The 18,145-nt window shown below is 41.0% G+C and overlaps 1 protein-coding gene across 5 annotated transcripts in view; it reads right to left on the reverse strand.

Annotated features, from left to right (window-relative positions):
* Positions 1-18,145, reverse strand: part of arhgef4 (Rho guanine nucleotide exchange factor (GEF) 4) — a 149,583-nt gene that overhangs the window by 96,501 nt on the left and 34,937 nt on the right. The window contains exon 1 of one of the 5 annotated variants that reach the window (XM_030397620.1): positions 1,001-1,096. The exons of the other annotated variants lie outside the window; for them this stretch is intronic. Within the exon in view, the coding sequence (XP_030253480.1) occupies positions 1,001-1,081 (81 nt within the window). The 5' untranslated portion in view covers positions 1,082-1,096. Of the gene's footprint in view, positions 1-1,000; positions 1,097-18,145 lie in introns of those variants that run through there. 5 annotated transcript variants of the gene reach the window in all.

An 18,145-nucleotide genomic window follows, 5' to 3' on the forward strand; every position in this document is an offset into this window, starting at 1 on the left:
TCTTAAAAATTAGGCATGCGTCAGTGTGCTTTAAAGTATTTTCCCAGCTGAGCAAGTTATATTTGTCCAGAATGTTACAGTGGTGGTAAAGCTTGGGTTTTCTGTCCAAAACTTTAAGCGCTTGTTTGTGAAGTGATAAGATAGGCCTTAATGTTGTGCTATTTACCTGGGTCCAGCTCGTCATACAATATGTTAAGTGGGGAATGATCATAGCATTCATGTAGAGCTTTGCTACAGGTGTTGTCAGGCAGTTCCTTATATATCTAAAGTTGGCTAGGGCGTATTTGGTTATTTGCATTACCTTTCTCACTTGGATTTTGAAGGATAGAGTAAAGTCAAGGATAATACCTACATATCTAAAATGTGTAACTGTTTTAATGACCTCCCCAGACACACAGACCTTGGGTTCACAGTGAGGTACAGTGTTAGTCTTGCTAAAGAACATAAAGACTGTCTTCTTTACATTGAGATACAGCTGTGAGTAAGACATTTATGTACATGTACCACTGTATCACTGAGGTTTGGTAGCAGCTTGGGCTTTGGTTTGTGCATGGACATAAATTACTGTATCATCAGCATACATCTGAATCTCACATCCAGTGCAGACTGATGGCAGGTTGAAAGAATAGGGCCCAGGACAGATCCCTGGGGTACACCTAGTTCGTTCCTCAGGGGTGGTGATGTCTCATCTCTCTCAGATAACTGATAAGTAGATGAATTGAAGCAATATAATGAAACATTACTGGGAGAGCCCAACTGATACTGGATTTTTGGGGCTGATACCATAACTGTGGAGTAGGAAAAAAAATCCAATGATGATATATTGAACAATTTTCTAGAAACAGAATATAGACATAAACAAACATGTTTGCAATAATCCCTCAAATGTGGTTATCAAACAGCTGTGATAAAGATCCGTAGACACACACACACACACACACACACACACAACAACAACACGCAATTCTGTAATTCTAATGACATTTAGAATTTTACTTACTCTCCAGCGCTTCAATGCATCAACTGCAACCGGCACCAAAGCACAAAGGCGAGTAGAAAACCAGCTAATCACTGCTCCCATGGCATTCCTCACACATAAGCCCACAGTTCATGCACACAATTGCAGGGTCTCCTCTTCCCCTTTACTAAATGCCCATAGCTTCCCTCTGCACTCATCTTCTCTTGTCTTGGTGTTTATCTTCCATGATCAGCTCCGAGTCTTTAATTACACCATTTGAATAAAGCCTTTCAGCAAGATAACTGTACACACAGGGCATGTTAAATGTGTGGTCCTTTTACAGCAGCCACGACTTAATCCAACCTCAAAACAGCAGGTACGCAGGGATCTCTGTGTCTCAATAACAAGGAAAGACATTAAGAAGCCCTGCTATAAATACAGAGCTGCAACTTCAGGCAGTGCAGGGTGCATGACAACTCAACTCAAGGGCAAGTTCCTTTAATGCGAGCTCAGTCAAATCACATTAGGAAGCAAATAGCATCATGGTTTGTATATAAACTGGACATGGTCTGCACAAGACTGTTAAACTGTATTGTACATCAGAATGCCATTCTTGATGTGTCATGGATGAAATTCAATCACCATCCACTAGTTCTACAGTTCTAAGTGTGTCTGACATGTCATGGAGCAAATGGATTGTTAAAGTCTTTTCTACATTCAAATGTAAATTCTGCAGAATTTTGATTTAAACAAAAAAAGAAATAATTATCATTGTTAAAACTATGGGCCACACATGTCAAGAACATCTACAGAATCCTATTTTAGGCAATGACAGAAGCAGAGTACAGCAAAAAATACTAGGGATGTATGACTGGAACTGGAATATTTTAATTATTATTAAACTGATAATAAAAGTAAAGCCAATAATTCTCCTAACACAGTAGGTGGCCCTATGCCGCATAAAAGTTGGTTTGTTATCCACCATTTTCACAGAGAAGATAAAGAAGAGAGGGGGGAGTAGAATGACAACAAGTAGAGCACGCTAGTGGTTGAAAGATGCCGTTGTCCATATGGACATTTTTTTCAGAGGAAGACAACGCAATTGCAATTTGCAATGAATGTGCAGGAACAAAGTTTGAGTTTTAACCCAACAAATCTTGTAAATCGTTAAAAAATTGCCATGAAAGTGCAATAAGGGAACATGATTCAGCAGCAGCTAGCTTTGCCACACATTAAAAAAGCACCTACACTAGTGCCTATTCAGCAGACTAGTGGCTGACTGATAGTTATGACTATAACTCCATGAGCCCCAATGACTGTCACCATGGTCTTTATATTGAATGATGCCATCATCTACTTAAGAGAGATGGTGATGTCATTGTTTGGTCTCATAGATCCTCACTCAGACTGTCACCACGGTCTTTACGTTGAATGACTTTTACCATCAATGTAGCAAGGAACAGAGGACTCCACTCTGTCCAATACCAATACCAATACCAATAACGGTTGAAAGAATCCATATCATGCCTCCTTAAAAATACTTAGTAGGACAAAAGAATCTCAATTAAAGGTCTACTGACTCACTTACTGTGGAGCTCAGTGAACAATATGTTGTATCTGTAAAAAAACAGAGCTGTAAAAACAGATTCATTCCTGTTCTTACAATTTACAGATAGACTTAAGAGTTACTACCTGCATCCCTTTTAAGATGTTAAAGCTAGGGTCTGTAATGTTGTTCAGAAACACATTTTGTTATACTGGGTGAAATGATCCTGCTATCCTGAGAGTAGTCAATACATTATGTATTCAGAAAAAGGAACAAAAATAATCAGACCTCTGTGGCAGCTGTAGGACTGAGAAAAATCTGACCAATCCGTGCCGTCTGGCCCGGACAGCCCGGATTGGTCAGATGCACAGATTGGTCAGATGCCTTCATGTCTCGTTCTGTCCCTCCCTCCTCCGCGCGTGCACACGTTACGTTTCACTGTTGCCGGAAATATTTAGCACACTCCTCTGCAGAAATACAGAGTTGCAGGAGAAGACGTTCATTTGGTTACAATGGCAGAGAACATGCAGCCAGCGTTACTCATAACAGCTCAAAAAAGGAAAAGAAAAGAAAGCCTGAGGCAGAAAAGGCTGCCACGAAAAAGGCTCTGGATAAAGAAAGAAGTCGGACCGAGTCAACATCAGTGCTGCGTTTGAGCGGTGGAGACAACTGGGGCATGTGAAGGGCTTGAAAAGTGATGCAGAGGTTGCTCTCTTTCTGTTGGACAGGTAATTTTTTGTTTTGTTTCAGGGGGATTTGTGATTTTCATGAAATATGTGAGGTTTGCCAACTTGGCTACGTTTGTAGCTTGTATTAGCCCAATGCTAACCTTAGCTTCTTTGTGTGTTGTTTTTAGCCATGAGAATGGCTAATGAGTCGGCCCAATTTCCACTGGATAGGGGTCCGCTGCGTTGCGGCTCCGATCCGGTTTTGCTCCGCTGTCCAGCAAAACCGGGTGCAGTTTAAGTCCGCAACGGCGCAGTACGGTAGACAGCTGGCCTCACGATGTGTGCTAGTGTCAACACGGAGTGTTTTATTTTGAAAAGTAACCGGATGTAGTTTGTTATTTCGGCGCTTGACTTCCTGTGTGCTCCGTGCTAAATTCAGCTGAATTGCTGCGTCTTGCTCCGGCATCTCCTTCTCCCTGCTGAGTCCCACTAACAGATGTGCGTTCAAGTTTGTGGGGGAGTGGCTTTGGACGGAGCACTGACGGGATGGGGAGGGGGGGTGGAACTTAGAGGAGGTGCCACTTTCAAATCTTGCTAGCTCTCTTGCTAGCTCTCCAGGATTGTAGACCCTAGCTTTAATGAACAATCAACAATATGATGTATGGTAATTAGGGCTGGGACGACGCGCCGCCGTAGTCGACGTAATCGACGACATAAATTCGTCGACATTAATAATTTGCATCGGTGCGTCATCCCAAACAGGAAGTGGTAGTACCTGCGGAGGCTGAGAATAGCCCCTCTCACACAGAGACACTGCATTAACGCCGCAGCGCCGGTTCGTCAATTCTCCGCCGTTGGTCGTTCACACAGTGCGAAGCACCGCTGGAATAAAGACAAACCGCAATGTAATTCACACAGAAAGCTGCGCTGCCGCTCCTAAAGAGATGTGACGGTACACGTCATGATGATGACGTCGGGGTGTTTCCCAGGTGTCCCCCCTGTCAATCTAAACCCGCGGACCGTTTATAATGTGTATTGATTGAGAACCTGGCCCCCTTAACATCCTGGAAGGTAAAAGAGTTAAGTTTTTCGCGCTAAATTACATTATTACATAATCGCCATCAGTAAACAGGTCGCTGCGTGACTTTGTCACTTGCGGGGACGGAGGCTGTTTTCTGGGGGAAAGTTCACTGAAGTCTCAGTCGGGAGGGCTGACCATCGCGGTGATTTCTATCAACACAACAGCTTGAGTGAGTTAAAGGTTTTTTCCCGGTGACAGACGCTGTTTTCCGGGTAGAAATGTGATGAAGAGTTGGTAGGACAGGCGGGAGGACAAGTTCAAGTTCAAGTTCAAGTTCCTTTATTAGTACCCAGAGGTAGATTTTGTTTGCAGCGGCAGGGTCATTTCCCACACATATGGGAAAACATAGAGACACACACATCATCCAAACTCAGGACAGTGAAAGCTAGAAAAAAAAGAAAGAAAAAAGAAAAGAAGAATCTTAAAGTTTTTAGAGAGTTCTTACAGGTCCTCTGTCATTCTGTGGCGATAGTAAATATATAAGAAGGAAAAAAACAAATAAATATATATATATATACGCAAGATGAAACAAAAAGAAAAACAATTATTTAGGTGGTAAAAACAGACATAATGTGTAAGATTTAAAAAAAAATAAGTAAAGAGTAAAAAATTGAATAACAACAAAGAGTAAAAGTAAAAAAAAAAAAGTAAAGGTAAAACAAAAAAAAGACAGACGCTGCTCAGTCTACAACTGCGCTTTTTTTTCCTCATAAAAGTTACCAACAACAGTTACAGTTACTACGTTACTTTTGTTTGGTCATTTAACATTAAATTAATCGTTAGATTAGTCGACTAATCGAAAAAATAATCGCTAGATTTTATGGTATTCCTAAAATAACCACTAAAACGGATTTATCATTGTTGACTAAGTGTACTCCATTTAGGTTGATTTTAATTCCATCTCTGACCTTTTTGTTTAGAAGACAGGAACAGTACTGAATTACCATTTTCTCAAATAAATTCTGTTTTTGCTTAAAGTAGAATCTTTTGACACTGATTATAATCTTTATTGGTTTCCTCAACCAATTTCTAACAGCAGATAACATATACTTTCTACTGCTCTATTTCATCTGTCACATACTGGTTTCAGTGAGCAGCAATGCTGTCAAAGCAAACCAACTATTGCTGTCCCAAACTCTACTCATCAGTGTTTATTAAACTAGTGCATTGCCCGTAGGAAACATGTATTCCTATAGAAAAGTGGGAGGTTCAGTAGTTTTTTCATGGATGGCCAAATAAGGCTGTGTTTGAAGGTGGGACGTCAGGGATATAATTGGCTGTTTTTGACTACTTTTGATTATACCATTATATTTCACCTTACAACTATTTACCTTGCCTTGTTTGGTGTCATTATTTTCAACACAGCCTCACATGTGTGACTGTACAGTTATTTTTTCATTTTGACATATTATATTAACACTAAAATCACACAAAATAACATAAAATTAGAGTAGGAAAAAGTTATATTTTTTACTGTGAAAACCACAAACAGTTTAATGAACCAATTTTGCATTGGTTATAATGCAAATATAAATTGTTGTTTGCTAAATTTGTGCATCAGTTTTTGAAATTTACAAAGTTACATGTAACTATTTACATTTAAATGCAGGCAATGCCTCAGGCTCCTCAGCTCATTCCTGCCTGCTCCACATTCAACAATTCACCTCCTTGTTTTGACTCACAACACAAAAAAAACGACTACACTACACACTAAACACACTACACCAAACACCATATAACACACTAACTATACACTCCAAACACGCTAAATGTCACAAATCTCTCAACTCTCAAAACTCGCCATCTCTGTCACTGTCTGTATCACCGCCGGTGTCCCTCACACAACCTCCTGTTCCTCAGCAACCAAACTTGCTGCTTGGACACTCTGGTGACAAAAGCCCGTTTTTACCGTTTCTTCTGCACCAGACACAAAGCAAACCTGACGGCAATGTTCGCGAAAAAGCGTGGCGGACATTATTTACCCTAAGTCCGGTTTGGGACATGCCGGTGCGTCCGGTCCGTCGCCTCGGGAGGTGGGCCGTGTAGCTAGCGGCTAGCAGCTAGCTACACACGAACATCCACAGATTCCGATTCCACTTTGTTGTCCGCACGTCTCCGGATCTCCTCAGACCCGAACAGTCTCGGTCCGGACTCGTTTAGTCTCATTAATACACAACAGTCAGTTTAGATGCACAGAACAGAACGGGACTGAACCACCGGCAAAATACCGGTCCAGCTCGCGCCGCTGCAGGTATAAATCTGCTTGTTTCTTAAGGTGGGGGGTCGCGGTGGGCTCTGCAGTGATTGGCTCTAGGGCGCACGTAACTGTGGTGGCTCGGTGGACATGCTCGTGGAATTTGTAAAGCATTTATGAAATAATTTATTAACGGTATCATTGCAGTCCAAACAAATGCGAAATCGCACACCTTTGAACCACGCAGCAGCCATGTTGTAAGTCTCAGGTCAGTCTGATCCTGATCCGCAGAGGTATTTGAGGAATACACACACACAGACAGACATATACATTTGCATTAAAAAAATCAAATCTTAGTTTCAAAATTGTTAAAAACCAGTAATGGAATGTAACTAACTAAACTATACAGTACTATATTCATGTACCTTAAGGTCTTATGGATATCATTCAGCCAAAGTCACATGTTTTTTTTTTCATAATCTGGCAATGACCAAGACTGCTGATGCTGACCAATCTCGGATACCACGTAATACAGACAGATGTTAAACTATTAGCTTACAAACCTTGTCTGAAGCTGGAACCAACTACCAGAATTCTTACCCAGAGATAAACAAAACAATCATTTTGGAACCAACAGAATTTGTTAAATGATTAATAAGATGTTTTTTTTTTTTTAATGGTCTGATTGCAAACATTATCAGCATTTGATACTTGAGTTTTTCCTCTTTCAACTACTTAATATTTCCACTCCCCTACATATATTTGACAAGTTCAGCTACTACCTACTTTACAGACTCAGATTGTTCCGTGTTAGTAGGCAATTACTTGTGGTATGTGACCAATACGAAACTAAGAAAAAACACCCAGTTCATGAAACCTTTACATCTGTTGTTAGAAAAAAACGATTTGACCACTAAAATGTTAGCAAAGTCTATTTACATCCATATTCACTTGGACATTAGCAGACAAATGTTACACTACCCACTCCTGGGATAAACCCATTTGCTAGAACCAACCTGCCCAACCAATCGAGACTGAGGTTGCCTGAGGGGCAGGGCAAGAATGATAAAAAACTTCACTCATTGGTTAATCCAGACATGCTCCATTCACAGAGTGGCTGATGTTATTTTCTGCTCATCAATTAGAGTTGAGTGTTTTAAAGAAGCTTAAAGGCTTAGCAGAGCTCCCTTTCTGGCAGATAGTGGAGTGGCTGATTCTTCACCACAGTTACCCAAGCATGCACATGGTGCATGTTATTATCCTCTGTATCAGGCAGAGCTATACCTCTGACTGAGCACCCAGTTGGACTTGGAAAGCCATCACTTTAGATCTGATCTGTATGATACATACTAAAGAGTTACAGAAAACACACTAAAGTCCTATTTTGCCTTTCACTGCATTTATTTATGGAATTAGAATTTTAATTTCTCACTGTGCCTTTTGAAGATGTAAATTAGGCATGTACCGCGCCCATCATATCATATCAGGGCTATATATATATATTTAGTTAAAGGTCCCATATTATACTGTTTTTCATCAATTTCACACAGCTGTCAGAGGTCCAACAAATCTGTATTCGATATGTATTGCCCCAAACACATCCATGGTCGTAAACTCCAGCTGTCTAAAAGTCGCTCTGCTGAGGTCTGTTCACAGCACTCTGTTTCTGTGCCTGCACCTTTAAATGCTAATGAGCTGCATCTGTCAACGCCTACTAGGGGAGCCTTGCCTGCTACGTCACTCTCAGGGAGGGGAAGCCCCTTATGCTAATGGTAGCGTGCGCTAATGTTTACGGTGGATGTAACATATGGCTCGCGGAGATTTTTTCGTTCAACCGAACCAGTTTGACCCAGAATCGGACCAAAAAGGAGAGGCTCCTGAAGACGTACAGACTCTGCGGCTGCGGTTTCAGAATGGTTAGTTTGGCTGAATAATGTTAGTTTGTTTGTATGTGTTGTTACAGCTACTGCCATGTAGCTAATGGCTAACAGCTAGCGAAAGCTGTGTTTGTCTCCAACACAGTCTCCAAACTGTTATACACTGTTTGCATTGTCTCTGTCTCCAGTCTGCACGTTTCCAGACTTTTTACTGTGACAACCAAGCTCCCTCGTAATATTATTAACATAAAACTCGCCTCAAACGCCATTGCATAGCGGACCGAAGCGGAGCTAACTAGTTAGCCAGTTTCAAGCTGACTTCATCATATTCGTCGGTAACTGTAAATGCTATCAAACCGCGGCGACACTTATCGCTGGCTCCGGTGCAGTTGCTGGGTCCAGTATGGTTGAGACTGATCCTTTTAGGAGGGTCAGTGTCGAGGCAAAGCCAGCTTTGTACTGACACTCGTTACTGAAGCAGTCCGACGTGAGGTGGTTAGCACACACATACAAGCTAACACGAACCGCAGCCGGCACCTTGTCATTAAAAATGAAACACGACCACTGTCTCTTCTGTTGTTCTGTAGCTGGGACAGAATATAGGCACTTCTGTTGATTTATACACTAACAACAGAGCAATTGCGTGTCTAGCTCTGAGCAACAACGTTGTGAAACACTGCTGTCTGGTGAGCACACACATACAGCACTTTGGGAACTGCTGTGGGTACATTCCCATTAAAAATAAAATCCATCCATTGAGTCCTCAAGACCCCCGATGAGGGAGGTTTAAAAAGACTCTGGTGCTCGTTAGTGCAGCCAACGACAGAGCAACCGCTTCTTCCCGGTCGTACATTCGCCATTTTCTAACCGAGCGGAAAAAAATGGCGCTGTTTAGATAATTCCGTCGGGTGTGGCAAACCTTCACCTGGGGCGGTGCCACCAACCTAGTGGGACGCGTCTAATCTGTCGGTGACGTCACCGACAGACTATCTTCAACTGGCCTGTATAAGCACACATTTTCTAAAGGCGGAGAAAGCAAAAAAGGGAGAGGATGAAGTTTTTTCATACCAGGGGGGATTGTAGACAGGCCGGGGATGCATATTATTGATAGAAAACCGCTCTAAGGTGTATTCTAAGGTGTGTCTAGCTACCGGAAGACACGGATGTCAACAAACAAGTAAGTAGCTCCTTGCACAAACACACTGTTTTAACTACTTTTTTATTCAGTTTGAGTCATACATGCTACAGTGCTGTGTGCTAAGGTGTCTGCTGATGTTGCATAACTTTTGGTGTGAGATGTGGAGCATGTTAGGACGCTTAAAACACAGTGTAAAGTTCTGACCCCATGCTGTTAGCGTTCAATGCTAAATCTTCGTTCACGGAGCTCTGTAATGGTTGGACCAAATGTGTTTGCGTCTTCGGTACTGGCAAGTCAAGGGTAGCTTGAGCAATGAAGCTGCATGTTTAAATCGACCAAAGTTCTCCTTTAAAGAGAGAATACAGAAAAGAGACAAAAACAGAGAGAGGAAAGCCAGTGTGCATGCATTAAGGCGGATAATTAAACCAGCACTATGTAAGACTAATGCAGGCAACCTCTTAAAGTTATTCTGAAGAAAGTTGATTGTTTTAGTCTCATTCTCAGGTCTTCAAATTAAGAGCCCCTCAGAGGTACACGGCCATTCTGTGGGAAACACTGACATCATGCAGAGTAGGCCCAGCACCTCACATCCACACAGCATTAAGTGACACAAAGTGGTGAGGGAAAACTTCAGACCACAGAAATTCTCAGCAAGAAGTTTCTCCTTCCTCTCCCTGCACGCCCTTACATGCACAATTGTGATGGAGCAAAACATGCTGACTGACTGAACTCCTATTAGAAACAACACAGACACACACAGGATACCTGTCTGAAGATATGGCTTCAGTCTAGGTTTTAATCTTCTACTCCCCCATCGCTCTTCTTCGTCTCACTACCTCTAGAACCCACTGTAGCCTCAGCATCCTAGCTCTCCACATAGCCAGCTCCACCTCCTGACAGCTTCCAGACGCCACCCACACTCAGCATGGAGGGAATGTGGATGTGGGTGCTGCAGCCACGCTGGGGACAGGCAGCTATTGTGTCACTAGGGCTCCACTGAGTTCACACATACACACATCACACCCGTATACAGGAACAAGGCTCATCTTTCTTTTCTCCAAGACACAGTATTTGTCGTGTCGCTGCACCAGCTGCGACCAAGCCTTCACCTCACCACACCCAGGGCCGTAGCTAACTTCTCCTCCACCCATTCACATGCAGTTAAATACAAAGAAGCATCTCAAACTGTCTGATATATTCATTGTGTGAATGACACAATAGCAAGTGACTGACATCAGGCCAGCATCAATCATCATGCTAATACTTTATAAAGCTTTACGGCTAGCCACACACACATGCAGAACTTACCTCTCGCAGTTGACATTGTTGGTGTTGCCAGACTGTGAACTACTCTTTCTTCTCTGGCACTACCCTTCTCACTTTCCTCTCCCTCTGTTTCACCTCATCTACCACTGCTCCCCCCATCACCAGCGCGGCCCCTCCTTCCTCTGCCTGTTGTCTGAGGTCACCAACAAATTGTCGCCTACTGTCTCGCATCTCAGCAGAGAGGAGGCAGAACCTGATCTTTATTGTGGAGGCTACTTGGAATAAAGGAGGGGAAGGAGGAGGTGGTGGTAGGAGTCACTGGGGTAGAATTTGACACCTCAACATACACTACAATAAAGCTCTACAGATATTTCATCCTTTTTAAAACTCATTTTGTCCTGGTACTGTTCGGCTGAGAAGCTGGCATGAAATAAAAGTCAAGGGAGGCTGAGATGTCTTTACCAAGACCTGCTGAACAGCACTGAGATGCTAGGTGGCATTAGCATTGAGGCAGAAATGCAGATCACACGATACCCTTGAGCCCTAAAAGACATTTTTCCATAGACATCCATTTACTTTTTATACTGGGTGAGAGGCTTTCATTAGAATTACAGGGATTCCATGCTTGTATAACTTCTCCAGATTTTTTTTGTTATTATATTATTCTGGAAGTAAGGCTGTTTTTGAAGATTTGAAATTAAACGATGACTTTGAGGGAGAACATATCAGGGTTTTTACTTCCAATATAAGGCTTAGGTGCAGCACCTAAGCTAAATGAATGTAAAATCCATCTGGAGACGACTGAAACTACCTGAATTACCTTTCCAAGATCTAAAGTGGACTTCTTCTTTAGCAAGTCTGAAAATGAAGCTTTGTGTGTAGAATTTTCTGTACACAGATATTACAATGATCCAAATGATGTGAATAAGCCACATTTTCTTGGGGGTGTACTCCCAACCATCTTCCGAATATGTGCACCTAAGTCTAAGTCTGCCTTGGACCCAGTGTCCAAACAGTTTATTATGACAGTGAAGCTCTGGCAGCACACTAAAGAGAGCTGGGATGAAGGACAGGAAAACAAAACAAAACAAAGAAAAAAAAACCTTAACTGTGGGTTTTTATTGACTCAATCATTTTGGGGGTATTTTGGGTGTGGTAACAAAATCAGGGACTCATTTCACTGACTTGAAGAGGTTTCCACAGACAACTGGTCAGTACTCCCTATCCTTTCTGACATGTGAACCTCCTTTGTGAGCCCTACTAACACAAACATTTTTTTTTAACATTAAGCAGCAGTTATATGTATGAAGAAAAATGAACTGACTGTGAATTAACTTTGAAGTTACACAGAGCGAACAAAGAGGGCTCACTTATTGGAGGTCTATAGTTACAGCAGCCAGCTGTCTCCGTTTACATCAGTCACTCAATTATTTATGCGAGAAAAGAGCACACAAGCTGCTGCTCACAGGCAAACATGATGGCAGATATATTGTGGATACATACACACACGCACATTTATCACACTGAACTAAAGTCACTATGGGTTTATTCTCTCTTCAAACTAATGGTAGTACAGTACATTATTATCCAGTCTTTTAAAATAATGTACTATAAGAACTTAATCTGAAGTAAAAAAAAAAAAAAGATGTTCACATTATTTTCACAACTGTATCACCCAGAAGAAGAGAATCAGAACATAGAAAACAGAGTAGATCAGTTAGCCCGGTCAATATATTTGTTGATATTAGACTGAGACTTTAGAATAAGTGAGTGTACATTACAGAAATACCACAGGTATATCTGAGGTCATTTAGCACTGTCTATCTGAACCATTCCATGCTCTGTTGTCCTACTATGTAATTACACTATTGTTCAAGGTTCATTTAATTGTATTTTTACAACAAAGGGGTGAAGAAAAAGTTAAAGTTGCAGTCCCTTTATGCTATACAAGAAAAACATTTTTTCACAGTTTGCTGTTTTCTGCAGGTCCAACACATTCAATGTTCATGTTTGCCTCTCCTTGGCAAGTCCCCTGCTAGTCAGTGTCCCAGTCTCACTTCTTCATCTCTCCCTGGCTAATAATGTTATTTCTTGAAATCATTTTGTAAGTGGCCTCTTGTCTTTCATCTCCTTGATAGTTTTTTCTTGATAATACTGTGGATTAATTCTCAGCTGTCTCTTGCTGCCTAATTCTGCCTAATTCCGGCTCAGTCTCAAGAGAACCAACAGCTCCACCACAAGGTCTGACAGGCCAACTAACTTGTCTGTGTTCAGATTCAGAACTCAAACTGAATCTGAACATGTGACTGCTCGCCTTGGCTTCACCTCCTCACCCTTCTCTAACTCGGCTGCTATCAGCCCATACTAGTGCAGATGGCCACCTCCAAATATCTCCCTTGAACTGTTCATGAAAACAGATGAATGAATGAATTCCAGCACTTTGTATTTTTGCAGGTTTAAGCTGCTCACTGCAGTGTGGTTCTTTCATTTCAATCTACCATGGCAAATTCAAGCATACTGAAAAACATTTTATTCAGTTACTAAAGCTTAGTTATTGTGATTGATCATGTTAATTACTAATACTACGAAAAAGGAAATAGAAATGTGTATTAATAGTGCTATATTTCCTGGTTTTATTTTCATTTACACATCTGAAATGTGAAATGTGGACCACCACGAATCCCTGAACAACACTTCAGCGTGTTCATTAGGAAATGTTATCATAATTTATTTGTACTGAACTTGGAATTAAACAATCTTATCTTTCTTTCCTTTACCCATTATAAAACACACAGTTTCTAGCTAAAGCAGGAACAACAGCTATTCGCATTAACTGCATATTCACAAATGGTCATTGAGGGTGAAAATACTGACTTAATCTCTGTTGACTGGATTATAGTCTGTTTTTTCTACAGGTAGGTGAATTGAATGGCAGAGTGAAGTAGAGACAGAAAACACAGTGTTTGGTAGGAAAGAAGCTTGATTGGCAGTACACAAATGTATCTTTCTGTCCTGATACTATTTCATATGCAAAAAGTGTTTCCTATGATTGAATTAGTGAAAAGGTCATCATTTACATCGCCTGAGCACATTTGATTTGCAAACCGTCCACAGCCAGCAGTAAAAACAGAGCACTCCAGTTAGTAACAAAGGCTTCTATTCACTGCTGACACAATGCACTATTCTGTCTCGCCCTGAAACAACAGCTAATGAGCTGAAATTCATTCATTTCAAATGTCAGAATACAGTGAAAAAGCAAACTGCTCATTTGAAAACAGCATCACTTAGAGGACATTTAAGCAGTTTTTCAAATAAAGTCTGTGGTTCAACACATTTTTGTGAATTTGTGCCAATTCACAGCAAAAGTTATCTCATGACACTTCCATCAATCAGCTCATTCCTTCATTCTGCTCTACACAGCATGGCAAGGTTGTGCAGGAGGTACGAGCAGTCGATCAATAAAGATCAATGAAAAACATGCACCACTTGTGTAATAACCAGGTTCTCTGTGATGCTGATTCCCAGGAACCAATAACTGTTCACTTGCTCCAACTGAGCCCTGCTGATGTAGACAGGGGTGTGTGTTTTTGCCTCCTATGTTCTAAAATCTTTTAAAGTTTTTTCAACTTCTTTATCTCTTTCTGTATTTTATCATACTGGTTTGTTTTGGTGTATTTGCATGATGTTGTTTGAAGTTACTAATATCTGTATAGCATTTCATTTTATATGACCTATACAATTATGTTACCATGTTGAAAAAAGGTGCTACATAAATAAAACAAAAATTGAAGATCATCATTATTATTATTATTATTATTATGTAAGTTGTGTTTTAAGTGATTGATAAAATGAAAAGAAATCCACAGTGAGGTAAACTGCAGGTGCTAAAACAAACACATAAGCACACACATAAGCGCGCACACACAGACACACACACACACACACGCACACACCAGTCCTTTCTCTTAGCCCAGCTTGTCTATCCTCCAGAGGACACTACCATGGAAACAAAGCACAAAGAGAGGTACCAGTGAAAACAGGCCTCAGAGACCTGGGTTAGAATACCAATAACTCGTGTGGGAAAGAAGCAGCCAAAAAACTGAGGTTTATTCCCTGCCAGCATTCCTTCCTGCACCAGCTTCTCACACATACAAACATGATCTTCATTTATTTTACCATCACGTGGATAACACTGTAAAGTCTTCATTATAACAACCATACAACCTGGACCTACCCCTTGTGTTGTTAAGAGTTAAGACCAATGTAAAAACCTGGACAGGATGTTGGAAGGCTGAGATGTTAATGGGATGGTGAAAGGAGTTTGTGGTGCAAAATCAAAGCTACAGTAAGTTACTCACAATTAGTTAAAAAAAAACCTCAACAATCAATACATCGAATGCTCTTACGGATACAAGAAAAGAAATCCAGTAACTGTGGCTGCTGCTTGCCTCTGATAAGCCCGTCCAATTGTCACACTCAGCTTTTATAAAACGATTGGACAGGCTACTTGTCTGTCAAGCTGCTTACCTAGGTACCTATTCGTATTCTACCTTTTACCTTTGCACTTGTTGCATTTGACCTCAGTTTTACACAAGACTAGGCATATGCATTGCTAAAGCTGTTAGCGAGCTAGTGGCACAAGAATGGCAGAGAAATTGAAGCCAAAACTTCCCAATACTAACATACCAGCTTGACAGTGGTGAGTAATAATAGTAGCCATGTTTGTTTGTTTTTTACGTTCATTATGCCAATGTTAGGTATTTTATTAAATGTGAGACATTGGGTTTGGTTAGTGATGACAACAATGTGCTGTGCTCGCAGCACACAGCTACTGAGCCTGCTCTTAAAACACTTGCTAACTCAGTAGCACTAAGCACACAGCCCCCGACCCAAAGAACAAGTGAGCTGCAGTGACAGACTGACGCTCAGCAGCTAACTGAGTACCACAATGCAGAGAGTCCCTGAGCCCAGTAAAAGAGCCACAACCCCAGCAACACACTCCTGTAGCAGCTAACGTTAGCATTGAGCACACACCAGGAGTAACTATCAAACTAGGTATTGCTCGGTGCGGCTACTTTACTTAAGTCTACATGAGCATATGCATTTACCACAGTTGTTTGTTTCTGTATACTAAAAAGGTAAAAGAGCGCATTGAATGTACTGAACAAGCCGCTTATACACCTCCCAGCTGAGAGCTTTGGTGCATTCTGTCACAGAGTGGAGTCAGGCAGTTCAAGTGGCTCTAAAGGGAGGGGGTGGGATTTCTTTAGGTAGGATACTTTAGAAATGTAGCTTGCATTTTTAGGTTTCAACAGTCTACCTCAGCTTTAAGTAGCTTATTGGGAGGAGAGACACAGTTTTAACACCCACATTTTTTCTTAATGTAGCCACGTAACTTTGACATCCCCATGCAACACAAGTATATGTCTGTCACATTAGCCCCTATAAAAAATCAGTGGAATCCCTACAGTCAACATCGATATATCTGTGAAAATCTATTTTTGTGAAAGGTAGTGAAAATATGAAACTAGTAGTGTTTTTCTACACCTACACAAACTTAACTATAACTGAAAACTACATGTTTTTGAAGAATAACATCCTGATGGTTTTCTTGGCTTGTGCGCAGCAGTGAATTAGGCTTTTGAACATGACAGTGGGAGTGGTATTTGTGGCATAGTTGTAAGACTGTTTTAACTGTGCCATATATGTGCTCCTTTCGTATTTACCCTTGTAGGTAAGAGAAAAAATACGAGTCCGGAAATTGAATTTAAATGTGAGTTAAAGTGTGAGTGACCCTTGCCATATTTCTCAGTGAATCCAGTGATACATTTTCATATCTATTGAAGTTATTGGACAGCAAGTTCTGCTGCCTGTTCATACGAACCCTCTCATGCTGTAAGTAAAGCATCCTGCTGGATATCAATTTATTCAGCAGTTGGCATAAATTGAATTTTAAAGCTGAGAATATGGAGAGGGCATGCTGGTCTTTCAACCATGGTTGCTGCAGGGGGGAAATAGAGTTTATGAACAGATCCTATATGAGATGATCAATCACCTCAATGTAAAATTCGCTCTCTCACAGTGTTTCCTAGTTTATTAAACGGATTTTGTGTATGCAAGATGATAATCAATACAATGGATTTCTGCTATTACAGTGAGGAAGGTGGAAAAAAACATGTTCGAATCTCTCTGTATGCTGTATCTAATGTGTTGTGCTGACAGCATTCACTTCAGACTTGTGGTCTGGGGCAAGTTATACAGAAGTGTTATAAGTCTGACCTAGTAAAACTGCCATCATGACTTTTAGGACAGCCTATTAAATTGCCATCAGATTAATGTGAAGGGGTGCATGCTAAGAAGCTGTCAGAAACACTGGAGCCAGCTTAAAGTTTATCAGTGTTAACGGTGCGAACCCCAGGCTGCTAATGGATTCATTACAGCCTCCCTGACACTGACAATGAAGGAAAGATTTAATAACTTCTGTGTGTGCCAGAATTCCTCAGGAAAATCACTCACAATGACAAGTGAGCTGTGTATCGGCCTGAAAGGGCCCTGCCCTCCTGACCCTCTCTCACTGCCAAAACCAGTCCTCTTCACAACATTCACAGGACACAAAGTGACTAATAATGCAGAGATGCCATCTCATTTTCCAAACTGTGGGAACTCACCACAGGAGTCTGATGAAGCCTGTCTAAATTCCATCTGTCGCAGCTATCTTCAACGGTTATACATGAGTGAGTTAAATATTTTATAGATCCTATATATGGAGTTCACTGAGCAAATAAAAATCCTATTATTATCATCACACTGGGCTATCGGTCAGTGATACCTTTTAACATTATCCAAGACAGCTGGTCTGCTGATACTTACTGTGTGGACAGTTTTAAGATAAACAGTAAAATAGATAATCTCAAAAAAAAATATCCAAATAAAGCCAATGTAGATTACAATACATCTGCTGTACTGACCTGACAGGTTAAAAAAAAGTCGCAAGCAGTATGGTCTGTTGGGGTTAGAGGAGAAAGTCGGTATCTTTGCCTCATCTACAGTGAGAATTGATGACCGTGCAAATGTGGTCTTAGCTTAATCTGTGAAATAAGGCCTTGTGTGCTCATTGCGTTCAAACAGTAGGGTAAGAGGATTGTAAGGTTATCAGGGCAAAGTCTGGGTACAGTACCTTGCAATGTGGCTATGCAATGTGCCCAGTGCTGCAATTCTATTTCAGAGTAGACACATATTAGAGTTCAATAAAAAGAAACCCATAGAAACCTTCAGTGATGTGGGGTGGATGTGCTCTAATGCGGGGACGCTTGTTCAAAGATCCACCCAGACACATTTTAAGAATCTTTAAGAATCTTTCATTTTAATCCTTTTTTTATTCATTCAAAAGACTTTTCATTAAATTGTAACATTATCT

This window comes from Sparus aurata, chromosome 19, assembly GCF_900880675.1.
Source record: "Sparus aurata chromosome 19, fSpaAur1.1, whole genome shotgun sequence".
Classification (NCBI taxonomy): domain Eukaryota; kingdom Metazoa; phylum Chordata; class Actinopteri; order Spariformes; family Sparidae; genus Sparus; species Sparus aurata.